The sequence below is a fragment of the Ochotona princeps genome, chromosome 12 (assembly GCF_030435755.1).
Source record: "Ochotona princeps isolate mOchPri1 chromosome 12, mOchPri1.hap1, whole genome shotgun sequence".
NCBI lineage: Eukaryota > Metazoa > Chordata > Mammalia > Lagomorpha > Ochotonidae > Ochotona > Ochotona princeps.
The window spans coordinates 51,654,830-51,676,010 of NC_080843.1; the positions used below are offsets into that span (position 1 = coordinate 51,654,830).

General features: G+C 44.3%; 1 protein-coding gene across 1 annotated transcript; it reads left to right on the top strand.

Moving 5' to 3' along the window:
* The first annotated feature begins 2,028 nt into the window (after nt 1–2,028).
* MRPS31 (mitochondrial ribosomal protein S31) lies at nt 2,029–20,816 on the top strand. Its single transcript, XM_058670829.1, has 7 exons — nt 2,029–2,216; nt 4,713–4,985; nt 6,815–6,973; nt 9,261–9,395; nt 11,592–11,671; nt 18,602–18,745; nt 20,533–20,816. The coding sequence occupies exons 1-7, from the start codon at nt 2,092–2,094 to the stop codon at nt 20,760–20,762; spliced, it is 1,146 nt and encodes a 381-aa protein (XP_058526812.1). The 5' UTR covers nt 2,029–2,091; the 3' UTR covers nt 20,763–20,816.
* The last annotated feature ends 365 nt before the right edge of the window (nt 20,817–21,181 follow it).

A 21,181-nucleotide genomic window follows, 5' to 3' on the forward strand; every position in this document is an offset into this window, starting at 1 on the left:
CCCTGCCACCCATGTAGGAGGCCTGAATTGAGTTCTGGGCTCCTGGATTCAGCCTGACCCAGCTCTGGCTGTTGCAACCATTTGGAGAATAAATCAGTAGATGGAGAGTCTCTCTTTGCGGGTCTTTGTCTTTTCCTTTGTCTCTTTATCACTCTACCTTTCAAATTAAATAAAAATAAATGCTTTTCTAAAAACTGCTTTCAGGCTTGGCGTGGTAGCCTAGTGGCTAAAGTCCTTGTCTTGCATGTGCCAGCATCCCATATGGGCACTGGTTTGTATCCTGGACGTTCCACTTCCTGCCCAGCTTTTTGCTTGTGGCCCGAGAAAGCAGTGGAGCATGGCCCAAAGCCGTGGTATCCTGAATCCATGTGGAGATGTGGAAGAAGCTCCTGACTCCTGGCTTTGGATCAGCTCAGCTAGGGCTGTTGCAGCCACAGCGGGTGGAAGATCCTTCTCTCTGTCTTCTGTAAATCTTCCTTTCCGATAAAAACAAGTAAAATAAATCCTTTTTTAAAACCCCACAAAATATGTCATCACCAGCTCTATTCCAAAATAAGCACCAGAAATTTGGAGATGGGCAGCAAACCCTCATCTTCTAAGTACCTTATAATGCTGTGAGGGAAGAAAGCACACCGAGAATTCCAGCGCCACCTGCAGGGTGTGGGGCAGTAATACAGAAAGGGATCACCTAATTCTACCTGAAGACCAAGACTTCTCTAGAGGGTGACGCTGAGCTTTGCAGTAGGAGTAGGAGACAGGCAGAACAAATGGCAAAAGAAGGTCTGTATTACTGTGCAATTACCAGAGGGGAAAGAAGGGGTTCTATCTTGGCTCACTGCAGGCCGGTACAACGTGGGGTGACAGGCTCTCCAAAGAGGCCTGGCTGATTTGGAAAAGTGCGCAGTTTACCAGACAGCAGTAGAGAGAGCCTTGAGAAGGCGGGCTTGCCCCAGAGAGGGGCTGAAAGTGTGGATTCTGGAATGGGACCAGCCAGTCCCTCAAGCCTGACTCTTCCGCTTTTCAGCTTGGTGGGGACTGAAGTTTCTATAAAGCAGCAGAGGGTGACACAGTATGTGAGCGTCTGCACCTGTGAAGGAGACACAGGAGAAGAAACTCCTGACTCCGGGCTTCTGGCTGGGCCAGGTGGCAGCCAGGAGGCTAGAGCTTCATTCAGGTTGAGCCATCTGCTGCTGCTGCTCTTCGCAGGCCATTGCCAGGGAACTGGATCGGGGATGAAACAGCTGGGCTGTCCACGTGGCTTTCTGATTAGCTCCAAGAGCAGTTAGCTTTTATTAATTAAAGCGTGGAAAAGGGAGATTGTTTTCTTTCACGTCCAGATGTAAAGGTAGTTACAAGGTTAGAATGTTTAAAAGGGAAAAAGATGCGTTAAGGTCGGGCCCAGCACAGTAACCTAGCAGCCAAAGTCCTCACCTTGCATGCACCAAGATCCTGTAAGGGCACTGGTTCTAATCCCTGCAGCTCCACTTCCCATCCAGCTCCCTGCTTGTGGCCTGGGAAAGCAGCCGAGGACGGCCCAATGCATTGGGACCCTGCACCTGCGTGGGAGACCCGGAAGAAGCTCTGGGCTCCTGGCTTCAGATCGGTGCAGCTCTGGCCGGTGCAGCCACTTGGGGAGTGAATCGATTGAAGACCTTCTTTTCTGTATATCTGACTTTCCAATAATAATAAAAAAGACGTGTTAAGGTAACAATATCCTAACTTTTAGAGGAAAAAAAAAACCCCTTTTTGGTAGTGTTCTTTTGACAACACAGTGAACTCTGTGGATTCTTTTCTCCCAAACAGTATTTTGCACACTCGTTGACTGCGTCGGCGCTCTCTCCGGTCCCGTCCAGCTCGGCTCGCCCTCGCTGACCTCAGACGTGGACCTCACCTCCTGTCCAACACCAGCTGCCGGGGTGCAGTCCTGTGGAGGCGGCGGGCGAGGCCGGAACTCAGCCATGCTGCCCTGTTGCGTACCGGAGTGCAAAACAAGAGGGACCCACTCGGCTGGAGAACGGAAGCCGGGGGGACGTGTTTGGAAGAGGGACGCCCTCTTCCGGTTGCGGTGTTGGGGCAAGCCGTGTGTCGGCGATGTTCCCTCGGGTCTCCCCGTTCCTGCCGCTTCGCCCCTTGCGCCGCCTGCCCTTGTCCTGTGGAAGTCGGGAGGCCCCGAGCACCGCGACGGCGTTGCTCGCGTCTCCAGCGGGAACAGTCAGGTGCGGCGGGCCCCGGGCCTCAGTCCAGTCGGAGATTTCAGCTCTGCCCCGCTGACCTTCGCGTCCACTCGGGCCCGCCTCCTCCGTGTGTGTTCTGGCTCCTGCGTGTCCGTGTGGGCGGCGTCCTTAACTAACGCCAACCGGGGTGAAGTCGTGGCGGTGGGTGGGCTCTGCTGACCTGACGGAGCGAATCGGGGGGGCCGCCTGAGCGTTGTCAGTGAGGTTCGGGGTGTCCTTGGGGGAAGTGGGCGCAGGACCGCCGCTTGCAGGTGGCCAGCACAGAAAGGAGCGGTGACCTGTGAGTGGCCTCCTGCTCACGCACGCCCAGCGGGCCCGCATTGCTGCACGCGCGGGTGGGGATCTGGAGATTGGTTCTCTTGCTTGCCACCTTCCTGTTACAAATGCTTCTGGTGTTGACTTTCATATCCCGTCAGTTTGGGAGTGCCTGCATGGGAATCCTGGGTTGGAGTTCTCGGCCCCTCTCATTCCAACTGCTTGCCTTAGGTACCCAGGGAGGCAGCAAGCCCGATGGTCACTGCCACCCACGTCGGAGATCTGAGTTGGGTTTCTGGCTCCAAACTTTGGCCTGGCCAACCACCAGGCCATTTTAGACATTTGGGGGGTTTACCAGCTAGTGTACGGGAGAGCCCCAATCTCTCCAGCTAATTTTTAAACAAACAGTTTTTCTAGAGTTGCACCATATGTTGAACATTTACAGTGAGGGGTTCTGGGTACTAATTATGTGGGTCATGCAGTTGGTCGTCATGTTGGTTTTCAAACACCTAATATCATCTCTGACAGTCTTACAAGGAGGTCGGATCATGTATTTAAACGCATTTGGAAATGGCCATTTTCTTTTTGTTTCAAGTGTCTCTAGGCTGGCACTGCCATTGGGAACTTGACAAAAAGCGCACTTCAAGGGATTGATGAGAGAACGAATGGGCAGCTATGTTTACTTTTTGATGCTGACGGTTTGGTTGAAGTTCATGCATAGTTTTTCATTAACATGCATTTTCTGTGATTTTGGGGGAGCGGTCCAGTACTGCCAGGATTTGATTAGGGGTCTTGACGTCACCTGTATTGGAATCACCCGGGACGCAGGCAAGTTGCAGTGCCTGTGAGTCTCCTGGGACAGTTGCTACGAATTTAGATAATAGAAGAAATAAAACCTGTCCTGTAAGATAGTAAAGCCAAAGCAGTGTAGCATTGCTTTTCAGCTGGTCCGCACTTGTTAGAAATGCAGCATCGTGAGTCTGCCCTCAGAACTCCTGAATCAGATTTTTTTGTAGGACAGCCGGTTCTGTGTTTTAGCCAGTGACCTGGGTAATTCCTGTGAGCATTGAGGTTTGGAAGCCAGAAGCAGGTGTTTTGACGCAAGTTAAGATGCTAGTGGGGACAGCTACATCCCCTGAGTTTCCAGCTTCGGCCTGAAGGGGCCCCAGGTGTTGCCTGCAGTTGCAAGTGAGTCAGCAGCTGGGCGAACTGTTGTGTGTCTCTGCCTTTCAGAATAAAGTTTGAAAAGCAGGGCTGTGGACTGTGAACTTCATGAGGCCGGGGACCGTGACTGTTCTTATCAGCAGGACATCAGTGCCTTGCCTGGGACCCAGCGCAGAGTAGCTATTCACTATAGCTAATGAATGACTTTTTATATATTATATTTGTCTACTGTTGTTGTTTTTAACATCATAGCAAAAGAGGGCTTGACCCTACGGGATAGAATTAGGGATTTGTTACTTAACAAATCTGCTGCAGGGGCCTGGCGCTGTGGCGTAGTAGGTGAAGCAGCAGCAGATGGCCCAGGTGCTTGGGCCCTGACAGCCGTGTGGGCATGAAGCTTCTGCCACCTGGTTGTGGTGTTCTTTTTCAGACATAGCTTACAAAGACAGCAAATGACTTACCTGGCCACTGAATATTTTCTGTTCTGGTCTGGCTGGTCTGGCTTATTTTCCTACTGCATGAACATGGCAGTAGGTGGTAGATTTGCACTGAGTACCTGCCCTGGGCCACAGGTCAAACCAGTCTGGAGCTCGAGCACAGCGACAGCTTTGAGTGGTTGGAGGAGGGATTTTTCCTTCAGGTAATTTATTGATTGAAATCACCTAAATGGATCTAAATCACCTAATTGAAATCACCCCCAAGGACCAGGCGATCAGTATCAGCACATTTATCGCGGCCATGTGGTAGGACTGAGGTCGCTGTGAGCTCTGAGCCACATGACCTAGGACAGGCTGCTCTTCTGGTCCTCCGTGTGCTTATGCAAAGTAGGGGTGGTAGGTGTCTTCTGTGGGTGTGAGCATGCTGCCGGAGCCCCGTCAAGTGAGTATATGCTAATGGTAAATTGCTGGTGTTATGCCTGTTTATAATAGCATACAAAAGCAAGCAGGAAAAGGCTCCTGTTGAAACAGTTTGGAAATGCGCAGAAGAAATCTTGTGAATTATTGCTGTGTTATTTTGTGTTTTTATTCATTGTTTTTTTTTCTTTAATACATCTTCTAGAGCAAAAAATAATAGCCAAAGATATTTCAGCACGAATAATGTGGCCTACTGCAAGAAAAATGAACAGTCCGTTGAGATTTCTGAGACTACTTCCAAGAGTCCAGAGACAGCAAAGGAAAATACAAAAAAAGACTTGTTGAGCATTATCAAGGGTATGAAGGTTGAATTGAGCGCAGCAAATGTACAGACAACAAGGCCACCCGGCCAAAGGCTGCCAAAAAGCGTGGAGGCCACGATCGGCAGGCCTCCACGGGACGAAGCCCGGAGGAAGAGGTACATGGTGACTGGAGTTCTTTCCAACTTTGCTAGGCTTTTCTTTTAGTCAAACTTAGTTTGAATCTGTGACTTGAGAGATACTAAAATAATGAAGAATAACTTTCTACTGGTCAACACAATTGTTAGGAATCCTAATAATTGAGGGGAGGGAGAACAATGACGTAATTGAGACTTACACACATTTTCTTACTCACTGATGTTGGTGCCGTTTAGTGGCCTCTTTACTCTGAATGGTGTTGCTTGCATCTTGATTGAAGATAACTTCATATCTGTAGGAGACTGCTTTGAAATTGCTGCTGGGGTGGTGGGCCTCAGGATGGGGCATCTTGCTCCGATCCTGACTCCAGCCACCATGTGCACGTGGTGAGCTGTCCCTGGGCCTGCCTGGGTTCGGGGGCTGCTTCCTGCAGGGTTTGTACACCTAGGGGGGAAGTCTCCGTGACTGGGTAGGTCTAGGGCCCACCTACTGCCATCATTGGGCGGTGAATGGGATTGGGGAGGGGCGCGACCTTGGGCCTGGGGGAAATTACTGCTGGGATAGAATGGCGTATGCCTTCCCTTGGCCAGTGATTTTCAGCTTTTTTTGTGTGCTTGCCTAAGGGTTTTTTTTTATGAGGATACTTCAGAAAAATTCATGTAAAATGTAATTAAGGTAACTTTATTTTGGTGCATAAAAGCCTTGTAATCCTTGCATAGCTTTTTCAAAATTCACAGTTTTCCATAAATTTTTAATAGACTCTGTCACTACTTAATGTTTCTCAAGAGTATCATTTCATTGAATGTAAAATACAACTAGTGATTTCTTAGCATCCTGTACAGTTTAAATGGCAGTGTTTCATATTAGCGATACCTAAAATACAGATGTATTTTGATTTGATGACATCATCAACTCAAGAAATAGGGAATGTAGGTTTCGGAAACCCTGATTTACAATAATACAGATTTCGGTTTTCAAGGGTTATTGAATATTTTTTTGGAACTTCTTAGTTTATACTGTCTGTAGAGATGCTTGGGGAACATGTAATTTGATAGTAGACTAGGGTTTAAAATAGACACTTATTCCTTTTAATAATGAAACTATGCAATATATACAGAAATGTAAAGAAAAACAAATTTATCAAGGATGACTTGATAATTTTTGCTTCATAAATAGGGATGGAACTGAATAGGCCATGATTTTCTGAAAGGCTGGTCTGCCCCACCAGATAACTGGTGGCTGAAAACCATAGACTGTCAGCTGTATTGTTGGCAGCATTTTCAGGACAGGATGGAGCCCTCATTGGTAGAATCCCCTGGCCTGGAAGAACCACAGGGACCTGATGGGCCACGGCACGTAGGGCTTGCTTGAAGGCACTTCCTCTGGTTGCTGCCTTGCTCAGTGGGGCCCTTGGGGACTGTAAAGGTGATCTTGTTCCAAGAGGTGCTGACCCTGTGAGGCACTGAGCTGGATCTGGGTTTTGTTGTTGTTGTTGTTGTTTTTATTGGGATGTATCAAGATCCCCAGTGGATGCAGCGATATCCAAAATTTCTAGCATCTGCTCTTTCTCTAAAGCAAATAGCAAACTACTCTGATCATTGAGTAAAAAGACTTCTGCTGGTTATTAATCTAGAGGATTAGCATTGTACTTCAGGGAGTGTCTGTTGGTTTTAACATTTCAAAGTTTGTATAAAATCAACATATGTAATGTTTGAGAATTCCTACTTAGAAATGGAATTGAAGAATCGTTTCTCTGAATGACAGAGTTCCCGTCTAAATCACTGAGTTTTCATTAGACTGAGGCATAAGCAGCCGCCCCGTCTTCCTGGCTTTCCGTTTCTTTCTGCAGAGCCAAGCCCTTGAGTCCTGAGTTGGTGGCAGCCGCCTCCGCTGTTGCGGATTCTCTTCCCTTTGATAAGCAGAAGACCAAGTCAGACCTGCTCAGGCAGCTCCGGCAGCATGAAGAGGACGCGCGGGCACAGAGAGATGGGCCGAGACCGAAAATTAGGTCAGTAAAATGCGGCTTCGTCAGTAAGATACGTATTTCAAAATGGGTGATTTTGGGTTGGTCATTCACATAAGAGGTACATGTATATATGAGGTGTGTCCTGAATGGAATTCTAACCAGTTGTTTATTTTTTTATTTTATTTTTTTTGGTTTTTGCTTGTTTGTTTGGGTTTTTTTGTATCTTAAATAAGATTATAGCCTTTTTAAACAGGATAGAGTTACAGAGAGAGGGGGAGAAAGAGAGATCTTCCATCCTTTGGCTCACGTCCCAAAGGGTCACAGTGGCTGGGGCTGGGTTAAGCTGAAGCAGGAGCCTGGAGCTTCTTTTGGGTCACCCGCATGGGGGAGGGACCTGAGCACTTGGGCCATCTTTGTGCCTTTCAGGCACATCAGCAAGGAGGTAGCTCCCAAGAGGCTGCAACACTGGTCCCAAGATTATAGCTGTTAAAAAATCAGAAAAGGGGCCAGCACCCTGACAGAGCAGGCTGAGCTTTTACCTGTGGTGTTGCCACTACTTACAGACCCTGGTTTGAGTCCTGGGTGCTCTGCTTCTAATCCGGCTCCTTGCTTATGATCTGGGAAGGCCAGTCCTTGGGTCCCTGCACTTATGTAGAAAACTCACGGGCCCGGTGGCATGGCCTAGCGGCTAAAGTCCTTGCCTTGAATGAGCCGGGATCCCATATGGGTGCTGGTTCTAATCCTGGCGGCTCCACTTCCCATCTAGCTCCCTGCTTGTGGCCTGGGAAAGCAATCGAGGACGGCCCAAAGCCTTGGGACCCTGCACCCACGTGGGAGACCCGGAAGAGGTTCCTGGTTCCCGGCTTTGGATCGGCGCACATCGGCCCATTGCGGCTCACTTGGGGAGTGAATCATCGGATGGAAGATCTTCCTCTCTGTCTCTCCTCCTCTCTGTATATCTGACTTTGTAATAAAAATAAATAAATCTTTACCAAAAAAAAAAAAAAAAAGGTCAGAGGCAGCTTCTGGCTCCTGGCTAGATCTGCTCAGCTCTGGCCTTTGCAGCCACTGGGAACTAAACCAGCAGGTGAAAGACGTTCTCTCTTTTTTAAAATTGAGTTATTAAATTTCCTTTAGAAAATACTAGATTTTCTTGAGAAATGATAAATTCAGTCATTTTATTAAAAATAAGTAAGAAATAAGATAGTCACTCTGGAAAGATTAATTTTCTTCAGTTAGATAAAAAGATACTGGTTTTGGGCCCGGTGCAGTGGCCTAGCGGCTAAAGTCCTCGCCTTGAATGTGCCAGGATCCCATATGGGCACGGTTCTAATCCTGACGGCCCTGCTTCCCATCCAGCTCCCTGCTTGTGGCCTGGGGAAGCAGTCGAGGACGGCCCAAAGCTTTGGGACCCTGCACCTGTGTGGGAGACCCGGAAGAGGCTCCTGGCTCCTGGCTCCTGGCTTCAGATCTGAGCAGCTCCAGCCATTGTGGCCGGTTGGGGAGTGAGTCATCAGACAGAAGATATTTCTCCCTGTCTCTCCTCTCTCTATATGTCTGACTTTGCAATAAAAAGATAACTAAATCTTTTTAAAAAATGCTTTTTAAAAAAAAAGATTTATTTTAAATCTGGAGCTGAGCCTATCTGAAGCCAGGAGCCTCTTCTGAGTCTCCTACACGGGTTCGGGAACCCAAGGCTTTGGGCCGTTCTCCTTTGCTTTCCCAGGCTACAAGCAGGGAGCTGGATGGGAAGTGGAGCCGCTGGGATTAGAATTGGTGCCCATATGGGATCCTGGTATGTGAAAAATGAGGACTTTAGCTGCTGGGACACTGCACCAGGCCCTACCCTCTTTTTTTTTTTTTTTTAAGATTTGAGAGGCAGAGTGACAGAGGAAGTGATGGAACCAGTTTATTCTCCAAATGGCCACAGTAACCAGGGCTGGGTAGGGTGAAGCCACGAACTGAATCCATATAGGTCTCCCACATGGTGGGAGGGACTCAACATGCTTAGAACATCTGCTGCTGCCCTCCCAGACACGTTAGCAAGGAGCTGTGTTGGAAGAAAAACAGCCAGTACTTAAACCAGCACTCAGGTTTTCCAGGCCACAGTGTAACCCAATGTTTCACAACACTGGCCCTCAATTTATGTTTTAAAGTAAGATCTGAAGGCTATTTTTATAAGATAGAAATAAATTCTCATGATCTGCGATGTGTATGTTATGTATGTAATTTTTGAAAATTCTGTTTATGCTGTCTGAACACACAAAACATATAGAACATTGCTGTTCTATAGGTGAATTTTTAATGCGCTTGACTTTTATTTTTTCAGTTTCGGTAACATAATATCGGATATGAAAGTTACCAGACCTGCTGCAGTTAGAGTTCGTCCAAGACCAGAGCACCAGATTCAATTTGACGAAGAGTCTGACAGCTCGCCTGAGCAGTCTGCTGATCTCAGGAAAAGGTACTGGGGCTTTGCCGTCTCTTGGGGTGTGGTGAGTGTTCTGCTTGGACGGTAACTGTGGATCCCTCATTGCCGGCGGGAAGCTGAGGCTTGAACGCACTGACATCTGCCTTCCTGCTCTCCATAGTTCATTTCCTGGAGCAGAACAGATGTACTGGATTTACTGTTTTGATTTTTTTTTTTTGTACTATAAACCAAAACGGGTCCTACCTCACATCTGTACCTGTTAGAGTAAGTAAAACTGACGATTCTAGATGAATGAACATTTATATAAGCATTGTTTTTCACTCAATATTTTTGTTAACATTGTATATTTACATACCCTTTTTATTTCCATAAATAATCCTTTTTTTCATACCTTAAAGGTGTGAAACCGTGGCTTACTTGAGAATTGAAAATTGTTGTGTATTTACATGTGATTTCTGTCCTTGTTGCCCTGTAACTCCAGCAAGCCTTGTTTGGAGTGGGGGTAGCGGATCTTTGATGTGGTCTGATGTGGACTGACTGGTCTGTGCTCGCAGCTGTGGAGTCATCCTCGCAGTGTGTTACCCCAGGATTTTGCTTGAAGCGCCGTCCCTGGAGCAGCACTTAGCTCCTGGGCAGTTCAATTACAGATTTGTCCAGCATGATTGGAAAGGTGGTCTGCCATCCCCATAGGACGCTCAGGAGGTTACAGTGATGGTGGATGGTTGTTTGAATTACTGGTATCTACAATAAATTATGAAATACAGTGGAAAATGCACTTGGGCTTTACTTAAGACTGTTCAACTGAATCAGTTAATCCCTAAGAATTTTTATCTGATTCTGTCTTCCTCCCATAGTTACATGTGACTCCTTCAGAATGTTATGTCGTAATTTGACTTGTAATGCTATTAGCTGCTGTTAAAAATTAAAAGGCAGCAAGGGAGGAACAAGAGAGGTTTCTGTGCATCTGATCACAATTTAAAACCAACCCAAAGGGGACAAAGGGGGAGTAGTGATGAGGTCCCGCTGGTCACCCTGCTGTGACTTGTGTAGGATTGGGGGAATCCTGAGAAAGTCTAGACCCAGACTGACACCTTCTGTTTGAAACGGAGGGATCCTAGTCGCAGAGCGTCACTGTCCTTCCCGGAGTCGGCACTGCCAGGGCATGGGAGCTTCATCTGTCCGCTTTCCGATCCATAGAACGTCGAGCCAAGACCAGGATACGAAGCACTGAGTTCTGGGGCATGAAGGTCTTTGTTCACAATACCTGGGCACCTGCTAGAGGACAATTCTATGACTGGAGTTACTTTCTCCAGTGTTAATATGCGATTTGCATTTTCTTCCTTTAACAGAAGAATGATCCAGGAAATAATTAAAAACTATTTTTAAAATAACTGTATAGTTTTTAAATCGGTTTTTAACCTGCTGGTATACTCATTTATATTATATTTTTCACCACCAAAACAATCTTTTGATTTCATTTCCCTGAACTTTTTGTAGTACCCTCATATTTGTTGAAGTAAATAGGCGAACTTATGCATAAAGCAATTGGTTAAAGTATAGCAGAGTAATCTATTAACCCTGACATTAATTTGAGTAAAAATAATTAAAATGTCTTATGTATTTATTAGAAATTACGGCGATTTAATCTTTTCAATTGCTTAGAAAAATAAACTGTTTTAAGTGGTTACTGTATTATGAGGCAAAAATTCAAGTGCATGGCCCAGCGCGGTAGTCTACCGACTAAAGTCCTCACCTTGCATGTGCTGAGATCCCGTATGGGCCCCAGTTCTAATCCCACCTGCCTGGCTTCCCATCCGGCTCCCTGCTTGTGGCCTGGGAAAGCAGTCAAGGACAGCCCAAAGCCTGGCACCCTGCACCCTTGCAGGAGACCCGGAAGAGGCTCCTGGCTTCGGATCAGCTCAGCTCCAGCTTTTGTGGCTGATTAGGGAGTGAATCAGCAGGTGGAGGATGATCTTCTCTGTCTCTCCTCCTCTCTGAATATCTGAATTTCCGATAAAAATTGAAATAAATCTTAAAAAAATTCAAGTGCAGCACTTCCTGTTCTACTTATGAATCCTGACGATGTGGCAGTTTACCTAAATTTCATTGCTGAGAGTCAGTGAAATTGTTTTAAATCTCTACATAGAGTATTTCATGTAAATTTGTTATAAACAGTTTTGACTGATAGTGTATAAATATATTCACTAATATGTTTTTTTCTTTTTATAGTGTTAGGAGAGATTTATTCAAAGGGAAGAGACTTAATATTTTTGACATTGAGACATTTACTGAAGAAGCACCTAAAACAGGTTTGTTCAAATAATAACACTACTTCTTTTTTCTTTTCTTTCTTTTTTTTTATAGCACTATTTCTCAGGTGGGGAAACATTCAAAGAGCTTTCAACAATGTTCTTAATGTTTTGGTTATATCAGAGTTGAGTGTTTTGGTATTTCATCTGGCCGTGGTGGGTCCTATATGAGTGTAGTTGTTGCTGTTGGGAGGCAGGCACCTCCAGCTGCATGTATGAGAAGTAAAAAGTGACATGTCTTTTTGGGTGGAATGTGGAGAATTGCCCGCCTTTGCAGTGCAGCTCTGCTGTCACATGCCTTTAGGTAGCATACTGCTAGAAAAGGGGTCAGTTCTCACAGAGCTTACTCATTGGGGTGATTTCTTTGTTGTTCAGGAGATGTGAAGAAAAACTTTGGGGCAATGTCTGCAGACTCATCATAGTGTTTTTGGTTGTTCGTTTTCCTAACACCTGGTTAGTGTTTGTCACTTTTTGTCTTTTGGGTGGGAAGTCAGTTGTTTTACATTTAGCATTTCAAGTCTGCAAGATAACGAGTGCCCTCTTGCTTGACATTGGATCTGGCTTACAGAAAAAATAACAGAAGACAGTACAAAAAAGCGTCCAGCTTACAAGCAAGAGACATTTCTATAGACTAGAAATAGGGCCAGCGTTGTGGCATCATGGGTTAAACAGTTACTTGCAATGCAGCGTCCACACTGAAGCACTGGTTCAAGGCCCAGCAACTCAACTTGCAGTCCAGCTTCCTGCTAATGTGCCCAGGAATGTTATGTCGTAATTTGACTTGTAATGCTATTAGCTGCTGTTAAAAATTAAAAGGCAGCAAGGGAGGAACAAGAGAGGTTTCTGTGCATCTGATCACAATTTAAAACCAACCCAAAGGGGACAAAGGGGGAGTAGTGATGAGGTCCCGCTGGTCACCCTGCTGTGACTTGTGTAAGAAGATGGCCTGGGTCCTGGGGCTGCTGCACCCATGCGAGTGGTCTGGGCTTTTGGCTTCAGCCTGGTCCAGACCTGGCTTGTGTGGTCTGTTAGGGAATGAACCAATGGGTTGAAGATCTTTCTGTTTGTCTCTCTCTCTCTCTCTCTCTCTCTCTCTCTCTCTGCCTTCCAGATAAGTAAATTCTGTTAAAAAAAAAAAAAAAAAAAGAAATGAAAGTTAGCTTTTTGTGTCTTAATAGAAATAGAAATAGTGTATGTTAGGTTCCTAGAGCAGCCACCATTGGCTTATTTAATCTTATTACCACTTAGATAAATGTTAGTCAAACTGTTTGATATTAGGGGATAGGTCTTCTATTTGCAGCACCTAACCAGGTAGCTTTAAATATGAGATCTTAATTATCTTTTTTAAATGATTAATTTTTTTATTTGAAAAGCAGCATTAGAGAGATGTAGAGAGAGCTTGAATCTGAATCAGATGGTTCATTCCCCAAATGGTTGTAATGCTTGTAGCTGGCCCAGTCTGAAGCCAGGAACCAGGAGCTTCTTCCAGATCGGCCATGTGGGTTCAGGGTCTCCCATGGGAGATTTGGAAGAACTTGGACCAACTTCAGCTGCTTTCCCAGGTGCAGTAGCTGGGAGCTGATTGTAAGCAGAACAGCTGGGACTTGAACTAGCACACATATGAAATGCCAACACTGCTGTGAGAGGCTTAATGTGCTATGCCACAGCATCTGCCACAGGAATTGTCTTAAATACATTTTTAGAGATCTGAAATAGAAAATATGTGTTGGTACAGAAAGAAATGAGTTAGGGCTTGGCAGCGTGGCCTAGTGGCTGAGGTCCTCGCCTTGATCCCATATGGCCGCTGGTTCTAATCCCAGCGGCTCCACTTCCTCTCTATCTCTCCTCCTCTCAGTATATCTGACTTTGTAATTAAAAATAAAATAAATCTTAAAAAAAAAAAGAAAGAAATGAGTTAATCATTGCTTGTACATTTGAACTGAACGTAATGCTAAAGGAACAACTCCCTTTTTTTGTCAAAATGGCTGCACTATGTTGTGTAACTCTCAATGCAGTCAGGCACACACAGTGAATTGCCACCTCACACACAGTGAGTAGAATCTGTTATGCTTACACCAAAAAGGAATGTGTGGTCATGGTATATGATATATCTACCAAATGATCCTCAGGGAACCAGCCAGCTTTTTATTAAAACAAATTAGGTACCAGTGTTGTGGTGCAGCCAGTTAATCTGATACTTGTAGCACCAGCATCCCATTTGAGTGCTGGTTCTAGTCCCACTTACTCCACTTCCAGTCCAGCTCCTTGCTAATGCACCTGGGAAAGCAGTAGAAGATGGCCCAAGTGCTTGGACCCATGCAACCCACTTAGGAGAGGTGGTGGATTTCCAGGCCCCCACTTTGGCCTGGCCCATCTCTGGCCATTATGGCCATCGGGGAACTAAGCTAGTGAATGAAAGATTGAGCAGTCTCTCCATGTCTCCCTCTATAGCTCTTTTCTTGTCAAATAAATAAAATCTTTAAAACGATAACAAATTAGCTTGCAAAATAGCACTAAAGATTTATGTATTTTTTAAAATATCAAATGATTGGACTGTTAGGAAAGTAGCGGAAATGTACGAGAGTTTAATGAAGGTACGATTTTAATTAACTATAGTTACGGAAGTCTCAAGAATGTCTTCTTCCTAATTACATGGAAGAGTACAGGAATAAGTGCAATGTGGAAACTTAAGTGGCACAGTTGTTCTCTACTATTTCCCTACAACCAGAGATAATCCTGGAAATATACTTGACATTCAGTGTTTTGCTGTTCACTACCTGAATAAATTGTTCTTCCACCTTGTATTTCCTGTTCTTATTCCCAACTAAATTCTTTCTGTTACAAACGGAGGATAGAGGCCCAAGCTCTGCTGATGGCATCGAGTCATTTGCAGTTGACAGGCTGTCAGGCTTTTTGGGGAAAGATTTCATGTGGGTAGATCTGGATTCAGACTCAAATTCTGCCTGTCTAAGCTCCTGGTCTCCCTGTCGTTGGCATGTTCATACATTTTGTGGGTTAGATGAGTAATCTAAAATGTCAGAGCCAGTTCCTGCAGCACATTAGACAATCAGTGATTATAAATATTAGTAAATATAACAGTGGTAATAGTGTGATGATGGTGGTGGCATAGGTAAGTTTGTGTTTACTCAGTCAAGCTAACTAAATTGTCTGGTTTGGGGATTGATCTGTCTAAATCTAACTGATCGTTGTGATCTTTCCTCTGTCAGATGATTTAGGCCAATAGAAGTGAACATCCATCAGTCAGTTGGCTGGTCTGTTCATGCACGCAAAGGCTCACGGAAACAGATTCAGAAAGAGCAAAATCAGTAAAAAAAAAAAAAAGACTTACCTAGATAGAAAAATAAATAAAATGTTTGGATGATTTAGGAGACTTGGTAAAGTGGGTGGAGAGGCAAGCAAGAGAATAAATCATTCACAGAAATGTAATTACAAGGTCATTCACTACAGTGTCAGTCGCTAGGCAACTAGCCATTGATCTACCGTGTTTCTTTTGTTTTGTTTCTAAATATTTTTTTTATTTGGAAAGTCAGATACACAGAGAGGAGGATCTTCTGTCCAATAATTCACTCCCTAAGTGGCTGCAGTGACCAGAGCTGAGCTGATTTGAAGCCAGGAGCTTCTTCTGGGTGTCCCACACAGGTGCAAGGTCCCAAGGCCTTGGGCCGTGCTTGACTGCTTTGCCATGAGAGGCAGGGCTGCCAGGATTAGAACCAGTGCCCATATGGGGTCCTGGTGTGTGCAAGGCGAGGACTTTAGTTACTAGGCTACTGCATTGGGCCCCGATCTACTTTGTTTCATTAGAATGGTTTGCATATCAGGATTTTATGCAAATCAGATCACACAGGATGCATTTTTTGCATCCTACTCCCAGATAATCTGAGATTTAGTCATGTTCTTGCATGTGGCAGTAATTATTTTTATTGAAGAGTATCACATAATTGTGTAGATGTACATTTTCTGTCTGCTTACCTGTTTGTGGATGTTCGAGTTGTTGCCAAATTACAATCCTTATTTTGCTGTTGGAAATACTGCAACTAGGAACTTTCATGTGGACATGTGTTGTCTAAATAGCAAGAGAAAATGGCATGTGGAATGATAGATGGGCATAATCGTTATTTTTAAGAAGCAGAGAGAAAAAAAGAGCTCTCATTCACTAGTTTAGCCCCAAAAGCCTGTAACTCAGTCTAGGCCTCCTCCTCGGGTGGCAGGGACCCAACTGCTTGAGCCCTCATCTTATGCCTCCCAGGGTGTGTTTTAGCAGGAAGCTGGACTGAAGAATGAAACTGGAACTTGAACGTAGAAACTCCTATACAAAATGGAAGAGTCTTATCCAGTAGGTCAAATGCCTGCCCAAGATATTTGTATTCCTTTTATGAAACAGACTGTATCTTAAGGAGGTTGAAAAAGTTCTTAAATTTTTTTTATTTTTTTTGCATTTTATTATTATTGCTATCATTTTATGATACAGTTCCATATTCCCTTATCCCCTTCCCAATTCCCTCCCCCCCACCTAGTTCCTTTATATCATTACTAACATAGTTCTTCATATTCAGTCATATGTCCATCATTGCGGGCATGGAAAATGGCAGAGAGTCCAGAATCCTATTGTCAACATATAGTAAACAGTTTCATTGTAAGTCCATCTTTGTCTGGAAGTAGAAATGCATATCACCCTACATCCTCACATCTGAATGTTAGTCTCCATTTCACAGCTACTGTACATCTCCTTAAATGAAAAGTCATGATACAAAATCAACAATAGAAAGAAAAATAGAAATTTACAATGCCATGGAGTTGAATGACATGTTACTAGATATGGCAGTCTCCATTACACAGCTGCTATACATCCCCTTAAATGAACAGCCACAAAACAAAACATCCGGGAGAAAAAAGAAATTGACAACACCAAGAAATTAAATAACATGCTATTAAATGACTAACGTGTAGCTGAAGAAATGAAAATCGAGAACCTTCTTGAAGAAAATAATGCCACTGCATGATCTACGAGTCATTGAATGATTTAATCAGAAGAAAGTGTTTTGAAGAGATGAAACCAACAGAAAATAACAAAACCCATGTGATATAGTTTCCGCTAATCTTTGTTGAAGTGTGTCCCCTCCAGACAATAAACAGATGGGTTTTGTTTTTTAATCCAGTCTACTAATCTATGACATTTGATTGAGCTTAAGCCATTTACATTCAGAGTTTAATATACATGGGTGGTACTTTGACATATAAAGGAATGCCAATTAAGCTCACAGGAGATCTCTCACAGGAAACTCTACAGGCAAGAAGAGAATGGAGCGACATATTCCAGATTCTAAAAGAAAAAAATTGTCAGCCTAGGATAACATATCCAGCAAAGCTTTCTTTTGTCTTTGAAAATGAAATAAAATTCTTCCACAGTAAAGAAAAGCTAAAAGAATTTGCCTCTTTCAAACCTGCCCTACAAATGATACTTCAAGAAGTTCTCTTGACAGAAAAGAGGAATAGCACCTACCAAAACCAAAGGCAATCGGGAAGAACATCCCAGTAAAATGACAACAGAAGACTAAACCAAAGAACAAGCCATTCCTAAAATGACAGGACCAGAGTTCTTAAATTTAACAGGGAGGAAGAAAGGTGGAGGGGAGGTTAGGGTGGGGTGGTACATTGACATAGCACGCCTAGTCCACTTTTAGTGCCAGTTTCCTGTATGAGTGCCGGTTCAGGTTCCAGCTGCTCTGCTTCTCATCCAGCTCCCTGATTATGGCCTGGGAAAGCAGTGGAGGATGGATCGAGTCCTAGGGCCCTGCACCTGCATGGGAGATCCAGAGGAAGCTCCTGCTCCCAGCTCTGGATTGGCCCAGCGTTGGCCGTTGTGGCCATTTGGGCAATGGATCAGCAGATGAAATCTCTCTATGTACTTCATCTTCTCTAAGTCTGCCTTTCAAATAAAAAGTAAGTATTTTAAAGGAAAAAACAAGATAGAAAAATGTATGATAATAGTGCTCAGCCACTGTGATAAGCCCTTTTTCATGGGATTGATGATCAGGATTAAATGAGCTAAGGCCCAGAAGTCATGTAGTGCAGGTTGACTACTTGGTGTCCATTAATAGTTTTAGCATTGTCATTGCTCTCTTCACTTGCATCATCTTTTTTTAAAGTTTCATTTATTTTTATTTGAAAAGCAGATTTATAGAGAAAGAAGGAGAGTTTGATATTCCATCCGCTGGTTCACTTCCCGGATGGCCACAGTGGTCAGAGCTGGGCTGGTCTTAAGCCAGGAGCTTCATCCAGGTATCCCACATGGGTACAGAGGTCCAAGGACTTGAGCTATCATCTGCTACTTTCCCTGGCACGTTAGCAGGTAGCTGGAAAAGTGGAGCAGCTGGGACTCGAACTGGTGCCCATATGGTGTACTAGGGGTGTTGGCACTTTATGCAGAGGCTTTGCCTACTACTGCATGGTGCTGGCTATTTATTTATTTATTTACATTGGAAAGTCAGATTTTCACAGGGAGGACAGAAAGGTCTTGCATCTGCTACTTTACTCCCCAAGTCTTGCATGTTCCAGGATCCCTTATGGGTGCCAGTTTGTGTACTGGCTGCTGTAATTCCCGTCCAACTCCCTGCTTATGGTCTGGGAAAGCAGTCGAGGGTGGGCCAAAGCTTTGGAACCCTGCACGTACACAGGAGACTATTAAGAAGCTCCAGGCTCCTGGCTTTGGATTGGCTTAGCTCCGGTTGTTGTAGCCACTTGGGGAGTGAGTCATCGGACAGAGAATTTTGCCACATCTCCTCCTGCCTGTGTATCTGCCTCTGCCTTTCCAAAAAAATAAATAAATCTTAGAAGTGTGATTCCCAAGTTATTATAATAATTGGATATGCACTTTGGCTTGTTCTTACCTAAGATGTTTTTGTCCCACAGAAACGCCGCCTTCGCTCTGGGATATTGAATTTGCTAAGCAGTTGGCTGCAGTCAGTGCACAGCCCTTTCAGAATGGCTTTGAGGAGATGATCCAGTGGACCAAGGAGGGGAAGCTGTGGGAGTTTCCGATTAACAACGAAGCAGGTACGCATGAGCCTCAGGGGCTTTTCCAGTTCGGACGCAGGGATTATTCCTGCCAGGTGTTCTGTTTTCTAGCCTGCATGTTTATGGGACGCTCAAAACCCTGTGGACATGTTTGTGGTGTCCTAAAAGAAATTGGACAGTTTTTGAAGAAAAGAATATGAGTTTTACTTAATTCTAGATATTTGATACGGAAAAGAAAGAAATTGCTCTGTGTGGCACAGAGTGCATTGTAGGGTAGCGTGCAAGTGTTGGTAACCACAGACGATGACAGATTTCCAGCTGCTGAGCAGTGTTACTTGGTGAATGTTCTCATACATCCTACACTAGAAGTGAACTTACAATTTAATTTTGGAAAATCTTCCAACCCTTAAAGGCTTTACTGATATCTTTCAGTCCTAAAACTATTACATTTGTGAGATGCAACATACTAAGCTGTGACTTAGCAGGTAAAGCCACTGGCTGTGGTGCTGGGATCCCATATGGGCATCATTTGAGCCATGGCTGTTCCACTTCTGATGCAGATCCCTGCTAATGTGCCTGGGAAAGCGATGCAAGATGGCCCAGGTCTGTGGGCCTCTGCAGCCATGTGGATGTCCAGGAGCGGCTCTGGGTTCCTGGCTTCAGACCAGCCCAGCTCTGGCTTTTGCAGTCATTGTAGTGTGAACCAGCACATGGAAGCTCTGTATTGATATCTCTCTGTAGCACTGACTTTCAAATAAATAAATAAATCTTTAAAAATTTTTGCATGTATGTAAAATATTTGGATATGCTACTTGAATCAAAATGATAAGGGAGTTTGGAAGTCTTTGCAGAGTGTAGGTTCTTTGATCTGAAGGAGCAGTGTACACAGTCCTGCGTGTCTTCTGGAGGTGTGCCTCTTCCTCCCAGGGAAATCAACATTACTGGGCTCTTTCTTTTTAATTATACCTCTGTTGTCATCATATGTGTTCATTCTGTAAATCCATTTTCACTTAAATGCCCATTTACTTTTTTTTTTTTAAGGATTTATTTATTTTATTTGAAAGAGTCACAGGGAGAGAGGGAGAGAGAGAGAAGGAGGCTTTCCATAACAGGTTCACTTCCCGCGTGCCTGCTACAGCCAGAATGGAGCAAAGCTAGAGCCAGATGAGCAGCTTCTCCCTCCCAGGTCTGCATCATGGCGAGCAGGAACCCACGTGCTTGGCCAGCTTACAGATTCCGCAGCGGAGTCTCAGCAGTCTGTATGTTTATGCAGTGTGTGCCATAACACAGCATGCTGTTCCATCTGTTATTTTTCAAGAATACATCTGTTGGGGCAAAGGTTTGGCCCAGAGGTTAAGTTGCATATTCTATCAGAGTGCCTGGGGTTCAAGTCTTGCCTCTGCTGTCAGTCCAGCTGCTTGCTAATCTGGACGCGGGGCAGCAGCAGGTGATGGCTGCCACCCCTGTGGAAGGTGCAGTTTGACCTCCGGGCTCCTGGCTGCACTTGGCCCAGTCCTGACCGTTGCGTGTATTTTGCAAGTCCACCAGCAAATGAAAGGCCATTCTCTGTCTCTGTGTTTCAATGCTTTGTATCTGTTTAATCCTCACTAAGCCTCAGGAGGATGCTGGCTTCGTCCTCATCCGGCCGGAGGAGGCTGCTGCACAGAGAAGCTGCTTTATCAGCCCGCACAGTTGTTAAAGTAGAAAGAAATTTAGGTTCAACTTGAAAGTTCATGGCTCTAAGTGTAATGCTACATTACATCACTGGTGTTAATTTTATGATACAGGCTTTGTATTCAAAATCATGCTGCTGTCTCTTTCCCTAGGCTTTGATGATGATGGTTCAGAATTTCATGAACACATTTTCCTGGATCAGCACCTGGAGGGTTTTCCAAAACAAGGACCGATCCGCCACTTCATGGAGCTGGTGACTTGTGGCCTTTCCAGAAATCCGTATCTCAGTGTGAGACAGAAGGTTGAGCACATAGAATGGTTTAGAAATTATTTTAATGAAAAACGGGACGTTCTAAAAGAAAATAACATACAGTTCAATTAAGACTTCGGAAGTTTTTATTTGGATACTGTAACTAAATAAAATAGTTACACTAAAGATTTTTCTGTATTATTACATCTGATTTGACTGATAGAAATTTTTTTAAAATATAATGGTACTTGAAAGATGTTCTTGCATAAAGAAAAATATGTCTTTCTTAGGTTCAAAAGAATTTTAGAGAACTAATGTTTTAGACAAGTCCCCTAACCTTTTCTTTTCATTCAGTGACCATACTTCTTTGAAATATAGTTGCTAGTCATTTATTTGATGACGTCAGAGTGCTGTTGAAACAATGGAGATGATTTGGTGAGACCTTTATGCATAGAATGTGCGTGTTTACATAGATGCGTATAAGCCTATTTCTATTTTACATGTGTTTCACACTAAATTCACCTCTTCTTAGTAAGGAAAGTAGAAAAATA

Coding starts and splice junctions, on each gene's coding strand:
- MRPS31 (XM_058670829.1), top strand. CDS start 2,092: ATGTTCCCTCGGGTCTCCCCGTTCCTGCCGCTTCGCCCCTTGCGCCGC. Junction 9,396..11,591: donor TCTGCTGATCTCAGGAAAAG/GTACTGGGGCTT, acceptor TTCTTTTTATAG/TGTTAGGAGAGATTTATTCA. Junction 18,746..20,532: donor TCCGATTAACAACGAAGCAG/GTACGCATGAGC, acceptor CTCTTTCCCTAG/GCTTTGATGATGATGGTTCA.